This window comes from Oncorhynchus masou, chromosome 29, assembly GCF_036934945.1.
Source record: "Oncorhynchus masou masou isolate Uvic2021 chromosome 29, UVic_Omas_1.1, whole genome shotgun sequence".
Classification (NCBI taxonomy): domain Eukaryota; kingdom Metazoa; phylum Chordata; class Actinopteri; order Salmoniformes; family Salmonidae; genus Oncorhynchus; species Oncorhynchus masou.
Genome location: NC_088240.1, coordinates 40,628,963 through 40,649,586, shown reverse-complemented (window position 1 = coordinate 40,649,586; position 20,624 = coordinate 40,628,963). Strand labels below are relative to the sequence as shown.

At 46.4% G+C, this 20,624-nt stretch overlaps 1 protein-coding gene and 1 long non-coding RNA gene across 5 annotated transcripts in view; one reads left to right on the top strand and one right to left on the bottom strand.

Moving 5' to 3' along the window:
- Positions 1-13,822, bottom strand: part of LOC135519659 (uncharacterized) — a 93,080-nt gene extending 79,258 nt beyond the window's left edge. Inside the window, exon 1 of the long non-coding RNA XR_010452311.1 lies at positions 13,783-13,822. This is a non-coding gene — a long non-coding RNA (uncharacterized LOC135519659). The remainder of the gene's footprint in view (positions 1-13,782) is intronic.
- LOC135519655 (formin-like protein 2) overlaps positions 1-20,242 on the top strand; it is an 85,577-nt gene extending 65,335 nt beyond the window's left edge. Inside the window, exons 10-27 of one of the 4 annotated variants that reach the window (XM_064944898.1) lie at positions 92-166; positions 1,055-1,165; positions 1,444-1,593; positions 2,505-2,606; positions 2,870-3,185; positions 3,541-3,720; positions 6,099-6,223; positions 6,526-6,728; positions 7,015-7,249; positions 7,477-7,545; positions 7,663-7,743; positions 7,887-8,016; positions 8,489-8,652; positions 8,879-8,980; positions 9,108-9,206; positions 11,958-12,096; positions 15,718-15,764; positions 16,358-20,242. In XM_064944898.1, the coding sequence (XP_064800970.1) occupies positions 92-166; positions 1,055-1,165; positions 1,444-1,593; positions 2,505-2,606; positions 2,870-3,185; positions 3,541-3,720; positions 6,099-6,223; positions 6,526-6,728; positions 7,015-7,249; positions 7,477-7,545; positions 7,663-7,743; positions 7,887-8,016; positions 8,489-8,652; positions 8,879-8,980; positions 9,108-9,206; positions 11,958-12,096; positions 15,718-15,764; positions 16,358-16,396 (2,367 nt within the window). In that variant the 3' untranslated portion in view covers positions 16,397-20,242. Of the gene's footprint in view, positions 1-91; positions 167-1,054; positions 1,166-1,443; positions 1,594-2,504; positions 2,607-2,869; positions 3,186-3,540; positions 3,721-6,098; positions 6,224-6,525; positions 6,729-7,014; positions 7,250-7,476; positions 7,546-7,662; positions 7,744-7,886; positions 8,017-8,488; positions 8,653-8,878; positions 8,981-9,107; positions 9,207-11,957; positions 13,805-15,717; positions 15,818-16,357 lie in introns of those variants that run through there. The other 3 variants (XM_064944897.1, XM_064944896.1, XM_064944895.1) reach the window with 3 other exon arrangements.
- Positions 20,243-20,624: the final 382 nt, after the last annotated feature.

The following is a 20,624-nucleotide window of genomic DNA, read 5'->3' as shown; positions in this document are numbered from 1 at the left end:
ATGTTGCGTTGCAACGGATAAGGCTTGCTTCCCAAATGGCATCCTATTTTATTACAATAACAAAATGAACGATTGATTGTTTCTCTGGCAGGTGTGTGCTGAGACGCAGCGGTTCGAGAGGCTGATGGAACACTTCAAGGACATGGACAACAACATCGACTTTATGGTACACGACACTTCCACGGGACTAGCTATCGATTGCTAGGCTACATCGTATCCTGAAATCACAGACCCTGTCGCTTGCCATTGAATTAATTCTATCATTAGCCAACCACGCGCGCGGAATCCTCGCCAACTCAGTTTGTTTTGCCGCAGAGTTCCTACTAATGTGTTTGAATAGAAATGGATGAGGCAGCATGCTGTGTGGTGTGTGTCAACAAAATACATGCCTTTTCTAAATGTGCCACACTGCCTCCGCTCTGAGGCTCCCCATTGGTCTGTGTGTGCTGTGTGTGCATGAAAGTCCAACCAGTCACAAATCAACTCTGAGCCAATTGGTAGCGGGCCAGTCATTTGACACAAGCACGAAAGCAAACAGATTTGTCAGACGTGGCCTGGCGTCTCTCACACAGTCGACTCTGAGCTTCTTAAGGAAGTCCATTAAGACAGTATTAGCAAGGAGAATGCACTGACACGGTGACACTCCACTGCGCACATTAGACTGAGGAGGCCGTGCCCCAAGTAGGACCCTAATTCCCTGGTCAAAAGTAGGGCACTGCGTAGGGATTTGGCTGCCATTTGGGACACGACCTGACGTGACTCCCTTTATCTGCCCATTTAACAAGACGGATGCAACCAGATCATTTCCATGCACACGCTTATTTACAGGCCCTGGAGTCTGTGGATGAGTCCCGAACAGCACCCTATTCTCTTTAAAGAGCACAACTTTTCAACGGGGCCAATGGGGTCAACAGTAGTGCACTATATAGGGAGTAGTGTACCATTTGAGACGTACGCTACATGCGTCCCCCTGTAAATGCATTGGATGCTTTTGGTTTCGCTTGGTGTGAAATTCACTCTGTATGCTTTTCTTAATGTTTACCGGTGCCTGTAGGTGGCGTGTATGCAGTTCATCAACATCGTGGTCCACTCGGTAGAGGACATGAACTTCCGGGTTCACCTGCAGTACGACTTCACCAAGCTCTGTCTGGACACCTACCTGGATGTAAGTCTTCTGCGTAAATAGCCAAGTTATCAGCACTCTTTGTGTGTATTTATTCCTCGTTATTATTTTTCTACTATTTTGTGGAGTAAGCATTTCGCTGTCAGTCCACACGTGACAAACACAGTTTGATTTGATCTGAGGTAGACGTACAGTAGATTTATAGACCGCAAATACATAAAGAAGCTGTTCAACAGTGGGGAATATGGTAACAACATGGATCAACGCGTCATAGGCGTTTCGCTGACTCTTCCTCTCGCCTCTCCCGTCTGTCTGTGTAGAAGCTGAAGCACACGGAGAGTGACAAGCTGTCGGTGCAGATCCAGGCCTACCTGGACAACGTGTTTGACGTGGGCGCCCTTCTGGAGGACGCCGAGACCAAGAACGCCGCGCTGGAGCGCGTGGAGGAGCTGGAGGAGAACATGTCACATGTGAGAGAACACGACAACCACGCTCAGACTTCCTGTCTCCATCCCTTGACTGCTCGTGACGCTCTGCACGGACTCTTGCCACCCCACATTTGACACTTTTCACTAACTCACTCCACCCGTCGCTACTTTCTGAATCCTCAATTGCTCTTTCGTCACTTCAGTCCCATCTCTTCGCCCCCCAATAAGAACCCAGTCTGCCCTCTTCTAGTGACTGTATCTAGTCTGTTTTGACGTACTGACTACTATTTGATGCCGTACAGATGTCAGCGTGCTGCGCTGCACAGCAGTGTCGGGGAGGGATCTGACAGCATGTACAGTGTGCCTTTAAATCTCCATCACATGCCTCTCTCTCAAAGGCCCTTTAGATTAGTCTCATGCTTTCAGTTAGCAGTCGTCAACACACACAGACACACACACACACACACACACACACACACACACACACACACACACACACACACACACACACACACACACACACACACACACACACACACACACACACACACACACACACACACACACACACAGACAGACAGACAGAGAGACACACACACTGCCCAATGGCCTCTGGGCCTCCTAGCCTAACTCTAGAAAAGTCCACATTTTTGTTCAGATCAGGGTGTTCACAAACTCCAGAGGAAGGGCATTTGACATGAATGCTTTGATGGCTAATGTTTCCTTAGAGTGTCACAACACATGGCTGATGTCAAATGATGCATGATTTGCACACACATACACCTTCTATGTAATACACCCCTGTGTGATATGACCTGCATACATGTGTGTTAAGGACTACAACCACCAGTATCGATCATTCGATATGATATTGTTGAGCAAGCCATCTCGGGATACTGGTGTATCCGTCCCGTTAGCCATGCCACGTTGAACCTTGACCTTTGCTCTCCCAGATGACGGAGAAGCTGCAGGACACGGAGAACGAGGCCATGTCCAAGATCGTGGAGCTGGAGAAACAGCTGATGACGCGCAACAAGGAGCTCGACTCGATCCGGGTGAGACTCACTCCCTTACAACTCACCCCCGTGGCCTAAATCAACGGGGGCGGGGGAGGTGGGAGAAGTGAATAACACTATTAGACAGACACAGGTCGATCATTCTCAACGCCTGTTTGTATCGAGCTTCTAAGGAGTGCTGATCTAGGATCAGGTCCACCCCGTCCGTGCGATCTTATTTATTGTGTTCTAAAAGCCTAAACTGATCCCTATACTGTGAGTCATACGTACATTCATTGACATCTCCGTTCCCCGTCACCCAGGAGGTGTACAAGGACGCCAACTCGCAGGTGCACACGCTGCGGCGGATGGTGAAGGAGAAGGACGAGGCCATCCAGAGGCAGTGCAACCTGGAGAAGAAGATCCACGAGCTGGAGAAGCAGGGTACCATGACGATCCAGAAGAAGGGCGACGGGGACATCTCCAACCTGCCTTCGCCGCCCGCCCCCGGGGGCCCGCTGGTGGCTGGCGTGCTAGGGGTCTATAACGGGGGCACGGTCAGCCCGATGGGGTCGAATGGGATCCCGGGGATGCCCGCGCCGCCCCCTCCTCCTCCCCCACCGCTTGTGCCTGGGACGGGTAGGTGGAGTTCTAGACCAATCCCGTCCAAGTTTACTGTTTAGTCCCAGACGGTAGCTAAACAGTCTGGATTGCTAGTTTCACAACACGCCCTTACATTTTTTGCTGTTCTGGCATTTGAGTTGTGACAAACAGACGCAGAGGCAGAGCTGGAGAAAGATAGCCGAGAGAGTGAGCGGGAGGGAGGGAGCACTTGGCATGTTGTCCTCTCAATTCCACGCTTTGTTTCTCTCCTTCTCATTCCCTTTCTCTTTTTTCTCTCTCTCTCTCTCTCTCTCTCTCTCTCTCTCTCTCTCTCTCTCTCTCTCTCTCTCTCTCTCATTCCCTCTTCTGTATTTCTTTCCCTCTCTTCCAGTGCCAAATGGGCCTTTGGCTGGTCCTGCCGCTCTTCCCCCTCCCCCACCGCCCCCTCCTCCCCCGCCTCCCCCTGGCCCCATGGAGGTGTCTGCTCCCCTGCCCCCGCCACCACCCCCCATGGCCCCCCCGCTCCCGGGCTGTGGATCCCCCACCGTCATCTTCAACTCAGGGTTAGCAGGTAAGGTCCTCACACTCAGACGCCGCCCACATGTGAGACTGCCCCTGCGTCTCAAATGGCACCCTATTCCCTTTGTGGTGCACTGCATAGGGAATAGGGTGCCATTTGAGACGCTCACTATGTGTGTGGATGTGGATGAATCACACTGTAGCAGACAATGGAAGATGTGTTTTCATGATAGGCTTTCGTTCTGTCGATGTGTGCTGGCGGTGTCGGCTATCAGCGATCTCAATGACAACTTTTGATGCATTTATGAACGGTCGTTATCAAGTGTTCTCAGCCCTTATCACAATAGGTCACTGAAAGGACACCCGTGTGCTCTCCATTGCTTCTAAATTCACTGTCTACATCGACACCGTGTCGCCTCATTGACTGAGCAGTCTGTCTGTTTGTGTGGGTATGACTGACAGCAGTAGAACAGGAGCCAAGCCTCCTGAGATCCTCTAGGCCTTTTCTACCCTGCTTTCCTCCTGTCACAGCAGTCCTCCTTTATCAGTGTGTCCGATGCTGTTTACTCGAAGCTATTTCAAGCTGCTTGACTTCCTGGATATCAGGGCCATCTGGACACTGGGCAGCCATGGGTGACTCAGAGCTGATGGGACAGCAAGTCCCTGACTGGCCTCCTCCTTAACCGGTCACTCATCTCCCTAACCTATCACTGAAGCCTTTGACCATTTGATACAGAGTTGCAATGTAGCACAAGATCGTTACAGAATTTGACCGGTTACTATGAATATGTGACTATTGTCTAAAGAATCTACCATGCAGTATGACAGTAATAGCGTTAGTACACGTTGAAGTATAAAGCTTGTTTTGAACACACAAAGGAATGGTTGGTTTGGTTTAGTGGGGATATATTATTTTACTAATCTCTCTTTCTCTCTTCAAAATGGAAGCACAATGTTATTTTGTTCTCAATGATTTCTCTGGTTGTTTTCTCTCTACTTTTGTTTTCTGCAAACCAGAGGGGCCCATCAAACTGTTCTGTAGGTTTTCTCTGTCATGTGGTTGTGTTTTTACCCCCCCCCCCCCCCCCCAGTATTTGGAAATTGTATTTTTAGTCTCAACCTCAAATGTGAAGATGGACGCCGCACGCACGCAAGAAAGCACAGACACACACACACACACACCGAGGAACAAGGTCGACGTAAAGAGATGGCCACTCATGCCCTAGGCACTACATTGATATTCTTTTAGTCTAGCCAAGAATGAAAATGGACTCTTTGTTTCATGCATTCTCTTTGAATTCGCTGACGACTGTTGGCAAACTCCCCCCAAATATTCTTTACTTTTCACTGCTGGACTGTAGAAGTCTTGGGCACACCAAAATATGAAACAACAGTCTCCCCACAAAACGTGGACCACAGTACATGGACAACTGGTAACAGTCATTTGTCAACATTACGGGATCCTGAAATGCTGGTCCTTAGCCTGCTAAATGTAATGGGACGAGACAAGGTACAGTCTGACTTAGTCTTGACAGTTGTGATGGGAAAGCACTGAAAATGTCACATTTCCAACTCCTGCATGGTCTCCCTGTTGTACTGTAACGTGTGTGTGTGTGTGTGTGTTTTTTGTGATGTTTGGTAGTGTCTGTTGTTGTATGCTGAAACACATTGACGTGCCGCTGCAGGCAGGCTGATGGTGATAGTAAGATAGGAGAGTGTTGCACAGGCCTGGAATGCCCTGATTGTCACACTCTCCGGTCCTAATCCTTATCTCTCTGCCCCGCCACCGGCGGTACCTCCGTCAGTCTGTCAGTCTGTCTGTGCCTCGTGGCATCACGAGTAATGGTCATAATCCTAGTCTATAAAAACATAAGCTGCTGCTGTGCCAGGGATGACAAGCCTGGCCATATGCACATTCAATATCATAGCTAACTCAATCTGGTGTACCCCAAGGCTCTATTCTGGGCCCACTACTGAATGCAACATCTTGGTAAAAAAAAAGGTTGAATCAATAAACTGTAGTGGCTATGGCTAGCAGTACAGAGCTAGCCAGGGCACATCAGGCCCTGCTATGGAAATAGCTGTAGAGCACCTCTCCAGCTTTCTCTGTGGGATTTTAATGAATGGGCTCTTAAGCCTCCTGTTACAGCAGAGGGAGGAATCTCCATGTGTGACACCACCTCCAGTCACATAAAATCCTGGGTACGTCCCAAATGGCAGCCTATGCCCTATATAGTGCACACCTTTTGACCAGAACCATACGTGCTCTGGTCACAGTTATGTTCTATAAAGGGAATAAGGTGCCATTTGGGATGCCGACCCTGTCTACCCCTCCGTCACACGACCGTGCACTGTGTGTTTGTGAGCGTGATGATGGACATGGCGGATGGAGTGCTTTACTGAATAATTGATCTGTGTTTCGCTGTGCAGCCGTGAAGATTAAAAAGCCCATCAAGACCAAGTTCCGTTTGCCCGTGTTCAACTGGGTGGCGCTGAAGCCCAACCAAATCAACGGCACTGTGTTCAACGAGATCGACGACGAGAGGATACTGGAGGTAGGAAACCCTCCACTCGCCCCCACGTGTATGCACTTCACACTCGGACCTACTAATAAAGCTATGATGGTCTACCGCCCTTCAAACAACGTGTAGGCCGCTCACCACAGGGCAGGTTGCTTACGATTCAAACCTTCTCACTTGATGCACTGTACTGCTCACTGTGCTTCTACGCCTGCATTGCTTGCTGTTTGGGGTTTTAGGCTGGCTTTCTGTACAGTGACATCAGTAAGAAGTGCTTTATAAATCCATTGGATTTGATTTGAAATTTGATTTGATTTGATGTGTGTCTTCAACCTCAGGACCTGAACGTGGATGAGTTTGAGGAGATGTTCAAGACGAAAGCCCAGGGCCCGGCCATCGATTTGATCATGAGCAAGGCCAAGGTCATCCAGAAGGGGCCCAACAAGGTGGCACTGCTGGACGCCAACCGGGCCAAGAACATGGCCATCACCCTGAGGAAAGTGGGAAAGGCCCCTGAGGAGATCTGCAAGGCCATCCAGCTGTAAGACACAATGGCCTCTTCAGGTTACGTCCCAATGGCGCCCTATTACTTATATGGTGCACAACGCTGGTCAAAAGTAGTGCACTACGTAGGGAATAGGGTGCCAATTGGGACGCAATTTCTCGTTGTCTTCTTTACCTATGTAGTTTTATAAACGAGGGTCCATTTGGTTACGGTGGTGTGCATGTGTGTGCTTGTTAGCCTTTATTGGCAGGTTGTGTCTGCATAGTGTGTGTGTCTATGTCTCCAGTCTGCATATTAACTGTTAACCCCCCCCTCCCGCCAGGTTTGACCTACGCACCCTGTCGGTGGACTACGTGGAGTGTCTGATGCGCTTCCTGCCCACGGAGAGCGAGGTGAAGATCATGCGTCAGTACGAGAAGGAGAGGAAGCCCGTGGAGGCGCTGACGGACGAGGACCGCTTCATGATGCACTTCAGCAAGATCGAGCGGCTCATGCAGAAGATGACCATCATGGCCTTCATTGGCAACTTCTGCGAGAGCGTGCAGATGCTGACGCCGGTGAGGGCCCGGGACTCCATGGATGTGCCCCAAATGGCGCCCTATTCCCTACATAGTGCACTCCTTTTGAACAGAGCCATATGGGCCCTGGTCAAAAGTAGTGCACAAAATAAGGATTTGGTTCAGGTTGTAGGTGACTGGAGAGGAGGATTGGCTTTTTTTTGAGTTTGACTTATCCTCCTCTTCTCTGACTTGAGTTCTACTTCCTTCTCTCTTGTTCTTCACAGCAACTCCATGCGGTCATCGCAGCATCTGTGTCAATAAAGTCCTCGCAGAAACTCAAGAAAATTCTCGAGGTAAGCGACTCGTTGCAGACATTCTATGCGTCGGAAATATCCTGCGCCCGAACAATGTGTTGAAAATATTGTTCCTGGCTGCCTTCTGTGTTGTTCTAATATGCTCTTTTTCTTCAGATCATCTTGGCGCTCGGAAACTACATGAACAGCAGCAAACGGGGAGCAGTATACGGTTTCAAGCTACAGAGTTTAGATTTGGTAGGAGATTCTTTTCTCCCCAATGTATTGCTAGTGCATGACGCGCTTTAGGATTGCTACTAGTCCACTACATAGGCCATAGGGTGCCGTTTAGGATGCAAGCACGGTCTTCACACTTTTTTTTTTTTTAACCCCCCCCCCAGCTACTGGACACCAAGTCGACAGACCGGAAAATGACTCTGCTGCACTACATAGCCAATGTGGTGAAGGAGAAGTACCAGCAGGTCAATCTGTTCTACAACGAACTGCATTACGTGGAGAAGGCCGCAGCAGGTACGGTTCACCATGCTGCTCCGTGTGATTGCAGCGATGAAGGGCTGACGATGCTACGGCAGATCCTAGTGCGGGTCCCAAATAGCACCCCGTTCCCTATATAGCGCTACTACTTTTGACCGGAAGTCGTGCGCTAAAATAGGGAGTAGGGCACTATTTAGGACATGCCACCTAAATGATCAGTCGTGGCGGTGGATTTGGACAGGATTGTAGCCTATCTTTGGTCTGCAGGCATTTCCATTGCGCTGTATCCACAGCCATCATCTCAGAGAATGGGTGATGATGTTGTGCACATGTTGGGGCTCCTCCACGCTGTGTGTTGCTCTAGGGAGATGTGTTGTATGGCCCTCCTTAATGGGGAGTGCGCCGCTTCAAACTGTATCCAATTCTGCGTGCGTGTATCTGTGTGTGCGTGTACTCGTGCATGGCTGTGTGTGTGTGTGTGTGTGTGTGTGTGTGTGTGTGATCTCAGTTTCGTTAGAGAACGTTCTGCTGGATGTGAAGGAGCTCCAGCGGGGAATGGACCTGACCAAGAGAGAGTACAGCATGCACGGTCACAACACCATGCTCAAAGACTTCATCACACACAACGAGGGCAAGCTGAAAAAGCTGCAGGACGAAGCCAAGATCGCGCTGGTAAACCTCACCTCGCTGAATTTGTCATGTGCAATTAAGGCGACGCTCACAAGGCATTTATACATGATATTCTTCAAGAGTCAATGGTTATATGTCATTTATCCAAAAGTTTAAAAATGCATTTACCAATCCCAGATCGCCCCTTTTTATATAGGTTTGATCAAACTATTACCTTTGATCGACAGATCAACAAATGCAAAATGTGCTATTTGTCTCTGTCTGACAGGACGCCTTCGACGAGGCCGTCAAATTCTTCGGCGAGAATTCCAAAACGACGCCCCCGTCCGTGTTCTTCCCGGTGTTTGTGCGCTTCGTCAAGGCCTACAGGGTGAGACTGGCGTTGCTCTCTTACACACCCGTCATGTCCCACACCCACACACTACGCAGGGCGCTGGTACCGCTGTGTGTTTGAGCCCTCTGTCTAAATATGTGCGTGTGCGTGCGTGTTCTGTCAGCAAGCGGAGGAGGACAACGAGCAAAGGAAGAGAGCAGAGCTGATGATGATGGAGAAGCTTCTGGAGCAGGAGGCCATGCTGGACCAGGAGGACCAGAAGGTAGGCTCTCCTTCCCCCTCCCTTCTCCCCCTCTCCTTCTCCCTCCTCCCCCTCTTCCCAGAAGGTAGGCTCTCCTTCCCCCTCCCTTCTCCCCCTCTCCTTCTCCCTCCTCCCCCTCTTCCCAGAAGGTAGGCTCTCCTTCCCCCTCCCTTCTCCCCCTCTCCTTCTCCCTCCTCCCCCTCTTCCCAGAAGGTAGACTCTCCTTCCCCCTCCCTCCTCCCCCACTTCCCAGAAGGTAGGCTCTCCTTCCCCCTCCCTTCTCCCCCTCTCCTTCTCCCTCCTCCCCCTCTTCCCAGAAGGTAGGCTCTCCTTCTCTCTCCCTTCTCCCCCTCTCCTTCTCTCTCCTCCCCCTCTTCCCATATGGTAGGCTCTCCTTCCCCCTCCCTTCTCCCCCTCTCCTTCTCTCTCCTCCCCCTCTTCCCAGAAGGTAGGCTCTCCTTCTCTCTCCCTCTTCCCAGAAGGTAGGCTCTCCATCCCCCTCCCTTATCCCCCTCTCCTTCTCCCTCTTCCCAGAAGGTAGGCTCTCCTTCTCCCCCTCTCCTTCTCCCTCCTCTCCCTCTTCCCAGAAGGTAGGCTCTCCTTCCCCCTCCCTTATCCCCCTCTCTTTCTCCCTCCTCTCCCTCTTCCCAGAGGGAAGGCTCTCCTTCTCCCTCCTCCCCCTCTTCCCAGAAGGTAGGCTCTCCTTCCCCCTCCCTTCTCCCCCTCTCCTTCTCCCTCCTCCCCCTCTTCCCAGAAGGTAGGCTCTCCTTCCCCCTCCCTTCTCACCCTCTCCCTCATCCCCCAGAACTAATGATGGGAGGATCATCTCCTGCTGGTGGGGCAGCTATATTAGGTACTGCAGACAGACACCTAGTGTGTCACATCAAGTCAGTATCAGCAAGTATATAACCAGTCAATAGAACCAGTTAGTAAACCAACCAGTGAATAGAACCAGTTAGTAAACCAACCAGTCAATAGAACCAGTTAGTAAACCAACCAGTGAATAGAACCAGTTAGTAAACCAACCAGTAACTAGAACCAGTTAGTAAACCAACCAGTCAATAGAACCAGTTAGTAAACCAACCAGTCAATAGAACCAGTTAGTAAACCAACCAGTCAATAGAACCAGTTAGTAAACCAACCAGTAAATAGAACCAGTTAGTAAACCAACCAGTGAATAGAACCAGTTAGTAAACCAACCTGTGAATAGAACCAGTTAGTAAACCAACCAGCCAATAGAACCAGTTAGTAAACCAACCAGTGAATAGAACCACTTAGTAAACCAACCAGTAAATAGAACCAGTTAGTAAACCAACCAGTCAATAGAACCAGTTAGTAAACCAACCAGTGAATAGAACCACTTAGTAAACCAACCAGTAAATAGAACCAGTTAGTAAACCAACCAGTCAATAGAACCAGTTAGTAAACCAACCAGTGAATAGAACCAGTTAGTAAACCAACCAGTAAATAGAACCAGTTAGTAAACCAACCAGTGAATAGAACCACTTAGTAAACCAACCAGTGAATAGAACCACTTAGTAAACCAACCAGTAAATAGAACCAGTTAGTAAACCAACCAGTAAATAGAACCAGTTAGTAAACCAACCAGTGAATAGAACCAGTTAGTAAACCAACCAGTGAATAGAACCACTTAGTAAACCAACCAGTCAATAGAACCAGTTAGTAAACCAACCAGTGAATAGAACCAGTTAATAAACCAACCAGTAAATAGAACCAGTTAGTAAACCAACCAGTGAATAGAGCCAGTTAGTAAACCAACCAGTAAATAGAACCTGTTATTAAACCAACCAGTCAATAGAACCAGTTAGTAAACCAACCAGTCAATAGAATCAGTTAGTAAACCAACCAGTGAATAGAACCAGTTAGTAAACCAACCAGTAAATAGAACCAGTTAGTAAACCAACCAGTGAATAGAACCAGTTAGTAAACCAACCAGTAAATAGAACCAGTTAGTAAACCAACCAGTGAATAGAACCAGTTAGTAAACCAACCAGTCAATAGAACCAGTTAGTAAACCAACCAGTGAATAGAACCACTTAGTAAACCAACCAGTAAATAGAACCAGTTAGTAAACCAACCAGTGAATAGAACCAGTTAGTAAACCAACCAGTAAATAGAACCTGTTATTAAACCAACCAGTCAATAGAACCAGTTAGTAAACCAACCAGTCAATAGAATCAGTTAGTAAACCAACCAGTGAATAGAACCAGTTAGTAAACCAACCAGTAAATAGAACCAGTTAGTAAACCAACCAGTGAATAGAACCAGTTAGTAAACCAACCAGTGAATAGAACCAGTTAGTAAACCAACCAGTAAATAGAACCTGTTATTAAACCAACCAGTCAATAGAACCAGTTAGTAAACCAACCAGTCAATAGAATCAGTTAGTAAACATAAACAGTATATATAATATAGACAGTATAACCTTTCTAGTGGACATTAGGGACCAGCTTGTACAGCGGAGTAAAATACGATGTCGAGGATTCACACAGGGACATCGTTATGCCATTTGAATAGTCAACCAAGGTGCCTGTGATTTGACTCTATCTGTCTGTCTGTCTGTCTGTCTGTCTGTCTGTCTGTCTGTCTGTCTGTCTGTCTGTCTGTCTGTCTGTCTGTCTGTCTGTGTCTGTCTGTCTGTCTGTCTGTCTGTGTGTGTGTGTGTGTGTGTGTGTGTGTGTGTGTGTGTGTGTGTGTGTGTGTGTGTGTGTGTGTGTGTGTGTGTGTGTGTGTGTGTGGTCTCCCCACCAGTCTCCATCCCATAAGAACACCCGGGGCAGGAGTCAGCAGCAGGAGGTGATAGCTGAGCTGAGGAAGAAGCAGGTGAAGGATACGGGCAGCCGCCACGTCTACGAGGGAAAGGACGGAGCAATCGAGGACATTATCACGGGTAACAGGACCGGGGGGCCAATCACCATCAGTTCTACATATCACACACACCTTACTTATATACGTGCACATAAATACACGCATACACATGTGTACACACGCACATTCATGCGCACACAGGTATACACATCTACACACACAAACACGCAGGCAGGCCTGTGCAGAAGAAGCTCTCCCCCTGCTCTAGTACGGCTAGCGGGGTTAAGACACAAACTTACACACCGGGCGCTCTGCATGCAGGTCCTCTCCTGTGCTCATTAACACTGGGTATCTCAACCGCTAACAAGTACCTCTTAACTCTGGAACTGATTGAACTGTCAATCCGAAAGGCTTTACTACACCTTGATCCTACGGTAGAAACATGCTTTGACCATCCAGCTAGCCGAACGTAGACACGCGGAGCCGGCTCAAATGTCCGTAGGATCATTATCCGCTATCCCGTCGTAGCTTTGTAGCAGTTAGTAATGTCTGCTATCCCGTCGTAGCTTTGTAGCAGTTAGTAATGTCTGCTATCCCGTCGTAGCTTTGTAGCAATTAGTAATGTCTTCTATCCTGTCGTAGCTTTGTAGAAGTTAGTAATGTCTGCTATCCCGTCGTAGCTTTGTAGCAGTTAGTAATGTCTGCTCTCCCGTCGTAGCTTTGTAACAGTTGGTCATGACTGCTATCCCGTCGTAGCTTTGTAGCAATTAGTAATGTCTTCTATCCTGTCGTAGCTTTGTAGCAGTTAGTAAAGTCTGCTATCCCGTCGTAGCTTTGTAGCAGTTAGTAATGTCTGCTATCCCGTCGTAGCTTTGTAGCAGTTAGTAATGTCTGCTATTCCGTCGTAGCTTTGTAGCAATTAGTAATGTCTGCTATCCCATCGTAGCTTTGTAGCAGTTAGTAATGTCTGCTATCCCGTCGTAGCTTTGTAGCAGTTAGTAATGTCTGCTATCCCGTCGTAGCTTTGTAGCAGTTAGTAATGTCTGCTATCCCGTCGTAGCTTTGTAGCAGTTAGTAATGTCTGCTCTCCTGTCGTAGCTTTGTGATAGTAATGTCTGCTATCCTGTCGTAGCTTTGTGACAGTTAGGGGTGTAGACGGGCCGGGCTGAGGGTATAGTCTCCCGGACCAGATACCATGGTTACGTCCCTAATGGCAACTTATTCCCTACTACTTTTGACCAGAGACCTATGGGGCACTATATAGGCCATAGGGTGCAATTTGGGGATGCAGCCCCATGTATTGATCTGCTTTATTAAAATACACGACCCCTCCGTTCCACAGAGAAGACATACGACCGTAGGCCATTTACATTCTGTGTGGTTTGGCATATATAATACTATTAACACTAATTCTCTATAACAATCCCACATAACTGTATTCTAGCTGACAAGCTAAAAGCCTGTCTTGTAACATTTAACATTGGCGCTCCATAAGATACAGTATAATTGCCCTAGGGGCGCAAAATTTCAAGTACATTTCCCCAAAATGCCCAGGTTTTTCCCAGTTGGAAGATTCCCGGAATCAGGAGGGGATACGCAGGAAGTCCAGGAATCCTCCAAGCGGGATTGGGAAAGTTCAGCCCTGAAGGCCTATTGTAGACTGTAACCCTCTATAGAATGTGTTAGTGTCTCTCTGCTCCAGTCTTCTGATGCTTTGTAGGGTGTGCTAACCTGTGCTAAAACCCTGTACATGTGTGCTACTCCTTACTGTCGTGTCTTGGCTGTTGTTGTTGTTGTTGTTGTTGTTGTTGTTGTTTCAATGCAGTGCTGAAGACAGTGCCCTTTACCGCCCGCACAGCCAAACGGGGCTCTCGGTTCTTCTGCGAGTCCGCTCGCAATGAGGCGAACCATTACTAAAGCTTAGAACTCTCTCTCTGAAAGGTCGCTGTAAACACTGTGCTGTCCTTCTTCTTCGTCTCTCTCTTTCTCCGTACTCTCACAGCGTGTTGTGTTCCCTCTCACTCTGTGTTATCCCTGTCATTCGTGTGTGTGTCGCGTGTGTGTGGTGTGGTGTGTCGGCGTCACCACCTCCGCCCCTTCTAGCATGGGGAGGAAGCCGTTTGTGGGAGGAGTCTCCGATGTCCTCTCCGTTACCCTGCATGAAGCGAATCATCCCTGTAATTCAACCTCATCCATTTGTGTCACCAACCGTAGCAAACCATAATGTCACAGAAATGCTCCTAGCAGTCAGCCAGGCTATTAACATTTGCCCTGAGGAGGGTGAGATGGGTAGATGGGTAAGAAATCTACCACGTCTCACTCTATACAGTACAAGGAATACAGCAGTGTTACAGAGTACATGTCAATGGGACAGTAAGTGCCCTCTGCTGTTAAAAAGGAGGAAGTGCGTCCTAGACCGAAACGGATCTCACTGGCCATCATCCAAGAAGTTTACACTCCTACATGTTATGCTGACTAGTATTAGTGCTAGTAGTTCTACTATATAGTAAAACTTCTGCTTCAGTATATATCGTATACTAGTCAGTATTGTAATCAGCATAGCAGAATATTTTTGTTGCCTATAATTATATAGTAATTCATCAATTGTCAGTTTTGATGTATTGATAGCCTTGACTTATTTTAAAATGGCTGTGGCATTATACCTTGCTTGTGTGTTCATCTGTCCATCATGAAAACGGAGTGTTGTGTTCATCTGTCCATCATGAAAACGGAGTGTTGTGTTCATCTGTCCATCATGAAAACAGAGTGTTGTGTTCGTCTGTCCATCATAAAAACAGAGTGTTGTGTTCATTGATTACTGTGCTGTTGGTTGGGTTCCTGCATGCCTCTGGCTTTCTCCCGCTTCAAACCCACAATACCCCGTTCCCAGTTCCCCCCAGCTCTGGTCTAGGGCATTATGTGTGGCTGATTCTGAGCCTTGTAAGTTATATGTAAACGCCCCTGGACCAGATCTCCAGTTTCCCTTGCCTTGTGCTTGGCTCAAACTCTTTGGTGCTGGATCATATTCGTATCACATGACTCTCTGTGGTTTGTCTGGTCACCTTTCTAACGTATTGCACGAAGCATGAATGATTCATTTCTGACACGCGTTCTCGGTCTTGGATGTCACATTCATTTCCATTGTGTGCAACTAACACACAGCCAGATACATGTCCTGAATTGCTGTTGAGCCATTTAAAAGGGACAGGCATCAGTATTTCTAAATGTTTCATAAATTACAGTTGAGTTCACATCCCGTGCCCATGTATCTGGCTGAATGCATGCCGTTCTTTGGTCTGCTTTTTATTCAACATAACTTTTTTGTGTATGTTGAAAAAAACACTTGTTGGGTTTTTGTTTGTGATGACTAAGTCTTCGTGCAAAATGTGGTTGGCACTATTTGCTCATGCTGGTAGTCACTCTGGAAAGCAGCCTGGGTGTTTTTTTTAGATAGAAAAACAGAGAGAAAAATAAAACGCTTTGATTTACTCATCCTTTATGCTTGCAGTATCAATTAACAGCATATCTTAGTAAGCTATACCCCTCTAACACCTTAGTCTTGCCCTGTCCTGTCCAATGACCTCTGCCCCCCCCCCCCCCCCCATTGGCCGCTTTGCTCGCTCAGCGCTCCTCCACTGTGAAAACACCCCTCTGGTCACCCTGCTTCTTTAACCTCCATTTTGTCTTCTCTTCATCCATCCAGCCCTAAAGAAGAATAATATTACTAAATTTCCCAATGTCCATTCGAGGGTAAGGAATTCCTCCAATAGCACCCCTGTGGTGGTGGATGTGTCCCAGACCTGGCAAGCATCTCTTTTTTACCTCCCTTAAGTTACCTACCACTGAGGACTTTCTCTACTTCATACTAGACTGACTGTGTTGGTCCCCCCTCCCTCCTTTTCTGTTCACCTTCCATTTCCTAATAAGGTTATAGACAAATGTTGCATGTCTAAAATCAAAGAATGCAAATTCAGTTTAAAATGCCCTTTATGGGAAATGACTTACGTTCCCCTTTTTCCCCCTGATTGTTTAACATGAGAAGATGTTGCATATTTTTTTTGGGGGGAGGCTTATATTGGGGGGCACTTGTCCATAGCTTGTGTTTTTTAATCGACAGTGACAGAAGGACTAGTGAATATGAAAAATGTCAAATCAATAAGGTATTTTCTGTGGGACTGCTTTTGTCTTCCTTTTAGAGGAGTGAACTGAAGGGGAATGTTTCTTTACAACTCAAGCTGCTTTGCCTGATTGGCTGCCAACAAACAGCCTCATCTGAAGGCCCTGGCATGACTGACACTTCTTTTATCCACCCTCCTCTCCCCCCTTCCTCCCTCCCATCCCAGATCTTCGAAATCAGCCATACAGGAGAGCCGACGCGGTGAGGAGGAGCGTCAGAAGGCGCTTTGACGACCAAAACTTGCGGCCGGTCAACAACACTGAAGTTGTCATGTGACGAGGGAACAGTGCATGTGCTCGGAGAGGGGTGAAGGGGGGTGATGTGGATGTAACAGCCTCTCACTCTGGACTGAAAGAGAAATGGATAGACTGAAAGAGATGTCTAGACTGAAAGAGAAATAGAAGGACTGCCGGAAAGAAAGATGGATGGGTCTGAAAGGTCGGTCATAGGGAACCTTAGACAAGCCAAGTGCCTGAAACGTACATTTTATGTGATCAGATTTATTTTTTCATTACTTCAAGCAATGCAACTTGACCTGGCTTTAACTGCAATTTCCTTTGATGTGTAAAACTGGACTCGAACCTCCGTAGGGGGAATTCCTGGAAGAGATTTTTCCCGAAAGAAGTGTAGAATGTACATGTGACACGGTTCCCTTTATGCCTCGGTCACACCTCCCAGCGTTATTGCGTTTTGGTACACCAGAAGCACATGCATTTCCAATGGAGGCGCTGCGTTTGCCTTTGCCGCGTGGCATTGGCAGTTGCAGTGCGCTCGAGTGTCGGTGTGTACGTCGGACAAACCAAACGTACGCATCACATTCTATGTGTAGACGGCTTGGCAGAAACGGTAGCAGAAAGGTGAATGTGGAACTTCTGTTGCGCACATATCCAGATGAGGCCGCGTACCATTTTGCGCATGACACTGCAGGTGTGTTCGAGGCGTTAGGCGTCAAAGTATTCCGCCACAGGTGATGAATATGATATTCAATAGCAAGTATCTTATTACATTCCTGGTGCTACTGCCATTGCTCTTGGAATTCCAACAATGTGCTCGAGTGGCACTTTAAAATACGCATTAGCTTTTCCATCGTTGCTAAAGGGCTAATGACCTTATTAAAGGGGACAAGTCTTAGATGAAATACTATGAAGCAGTGATCCAAAACTAATATGTTCAATGAAAGTACTTAAGCAAGTATCAGGTAGACTTCTGTACACCAACGTGTGACCACAGTTAGAGAAATCGTATCGGAAATAATATAACTCAGAGAGGTGTGGCTCTCTTGAAATGAGACCAGGCTAATGTGAATTGTGTATAGCTAGGCCTCTATATTACGGTATTAACATCTCATTCATCTGTGTTAACATGGTTAGTGGACCAAGTCGTGAATTATTAGAGAGAACTACAGTACCAGTCAAAGGTTTGGACACACCTACTCAATCAAGAGTTTTTCTGTATTTATTGACTATTTTCTACATTGTAGAATAATAGTGAAGGTATCAAAACTATGAAATAATACATATGGAATCATGTAGTATCCCAAAAAAGTGTTAAAACAGATGAAAATATATTCTTCAAAGTAGACACCCTTTGCCTTGATGACAGCTTTGCACACTCTTGGCATTCTCTTCAGCTTCACCTGGAATGCTTTTCCAACAGTCTGGAAGGAGTTCGTACATATGCTGAGCACTTGTTGGCTGCTTTTCCTTCACTCTGCGGTCCAACTCATCCCAAACCATCTCAATTGGGTTGAGGTCGGGTGATTGTGGAGGCCAGGTCATCTGATGCAGCACTCCATCACTTTCCTTGGTCAAATAGCCCTTACACAGCCTGGAGGTGTGTTTTGGGTCATTGTCCTGTTGAAAACCAATTGATAGTCCCACTAAGCGCAAACGAGATGGGAATGGTGAATCGCTGCAGAACGCTATGGAAGCCATGCTGGTTAAGTGTGCCTTGAATTCTAAATAAATCACAGACAGTGTCACCAGCAAAGCATCCCCAAACCTTCACACCTCCTCCATGCTTCACGGTGGGAACCACACATGCTGAGATCATCCGTTCACTTACTCTGCATCTCACAAAGACACGGCGGTTGGAACCAAAATTCCAAAATGTTAACTTATCAGTCCAAAGGATAGATTTCCACCGGTCTAGTGTCCTTTGCTTGTGTTTCTTGGCCCAAGCAAGTCTCCTTCTGAAGCAATTTGACCATGGAGACCTGATTCACACAGTCTCCTCTGAACAGTTGATGTTGAGATGTGTGTGTTACTTGAACTCCGTGAAGCATTTATTTGGGCTGCAATTTTTGAGGCTGGTAACTCCAATGAACTTATTCTCTGCAGCAGAGGTAACTATGGTTCTTCCTTTCCTGTGGCGGTCCTCATGAGATCCAGTTTCATCATAGCACCTTCCTGTCTTAAAGTAATGGTGGACTGTTGTTTTTCTTTGCTTATTTTAACTGTTCTTGCCATAATATGGACTTGGTCTTTTACCAAAAAAATCTTCTGTATACCTACCTTGTCACAGCACAGCTGATTGGCTGAAACACATTAAGATGGAAAGAAATTCAACAAATTAACAAGGTACACCTGTTAATTGAAATGCATTCCAGGTGACTACCTCAAGGAAGCTGGTTGAGAGAATGCCAAGTGTGCAAAGCTGTCGTCAAGGCAAAGGGTGGCTACTTTGAAGAATCTCAAATATAAAATATATTTTGTATTTATTTAACACTTTTTTGGTTACAACATGATTCTGTGTTATTTCATAGTTTTAATGTCTTCACTATTATTCCACAATGTAGAAAATAGTAAAACTAAAGAAAGAAAATCCTTGAATAAGTAGTGGTATCCAAACTTTTGACTGGTACTGTACATTGTCTGCTCATGTAGACCTCAAGTGCCATTCAAATGCAATGCTGTTAAGTGGATGGTGGGGCTCTTGAGCCACAATAGCTCTGGTTCAGGGAGTCGTTCGGTCGAACGGCTGCACGACTCCCCGGACCAGAGCTCAAGCCACAATTGACTCAGAGCGAATAGGAAAGGTGCTAAAACAAAGACTTATCAGCAGATACACTTCCAGTCAAGTGTAGTGGCTACAAGGAAGGTACTTTAGGCTACTTGAGGAGCTTGTCATGGAAACTTGATTCCAAGTTTCTTTTTTTACTCTGAAAACCTGCAATCGGCTAATGAATCTCTAGGCAACTGTCCACTCATTATTATTGTACATTTAATGTATAGTATTTAACCACTGTAAACGGTATCCATTCAGTTTTGCTCATGTGACCCACTTTGACGTGAGCAACAGTCTTTTTTAAAAATGTTTAGCTAGTTATATTTAAAAAAATGTCAGAATAAACAAAAAGTACACAACAAAAAAAAGTTTTGTAAATGTACAGATATTTTGCTACAAAAATTGTTGCATTGTTTTTTTACTTCTTAATCCACTCATTACTATAAGGTAACTATTGTACATATTGTTTAAAACAAAATGTGCATCACCCTGTGATACACAATTTGAATGTTATTTTAACTTATAGGTTTGTCCATTTTGTATATTTAATTAAGCCGGGGAAAAAACAAATCTGGGTTCACTTTAACACAACGGATCTATTGTGTGAAGCAGAATGCCCTAGTGTCACACTTGCCTGAGTAAAGAGGCATTATATTAATGTATGTTCCAAATGGCACTCTATTCCCTATCTAGGTTACTATTTTTGACCCCATGGGCCTTGGTAAAAAAAAATATCAAAAGTAGTGCCCTATATAGGGAGTCATTTGGGCCATAACCCTTTGACGTTCAGAGAAGCTTTCTGTGGTCTTGGGACCATAATTGTCCACGTTAGCATGTGCAACAAACCACTCATCTCTATACTTCCTATGTGAACTGTTGACCACTCATCAGTTTCACTCATTAGACTGGATAATAGTGGCATGTTTTTGTTTTTTCTTCAGAAATGTATTTTAGGCATTGTGTGCTTATTACAAAATACTTTTAAATAACATTTAGTTAAAGATAGACCGAGTTCTGGACATGATCAAATAAACTATTTACACTATTATAGAGTGTGCATCTTTATTTCAATTGTGTTCTTTAATCATTCATTTGGCAGAAAGCTGTTCAGATTCACTCTGGTTTTCTATGCATGCTCATTGATATGAAAACAACAGGAGAAGTCGGTCTTGTCATCTCCGTGTATGTAAACTGTGGAAATCAATACTCGCCCGTCTGGCGGGCTTTTGGCATCGTGCAGCAACAAAGGTTTGGATTTGCCACTTCTGGCGGTCTTCGGCCACCGTGCCACAGTCCTGGTGATGTTATTGGAGCTTAATATAGATTGTCCTGAGCCACGTTGTCTCGGGCACAGTAGCAATTATTACCTTCAGCCTGCCTAGCATTACAATGATCCACAGGAAACAGATACAAGGCTACTGAGCCTA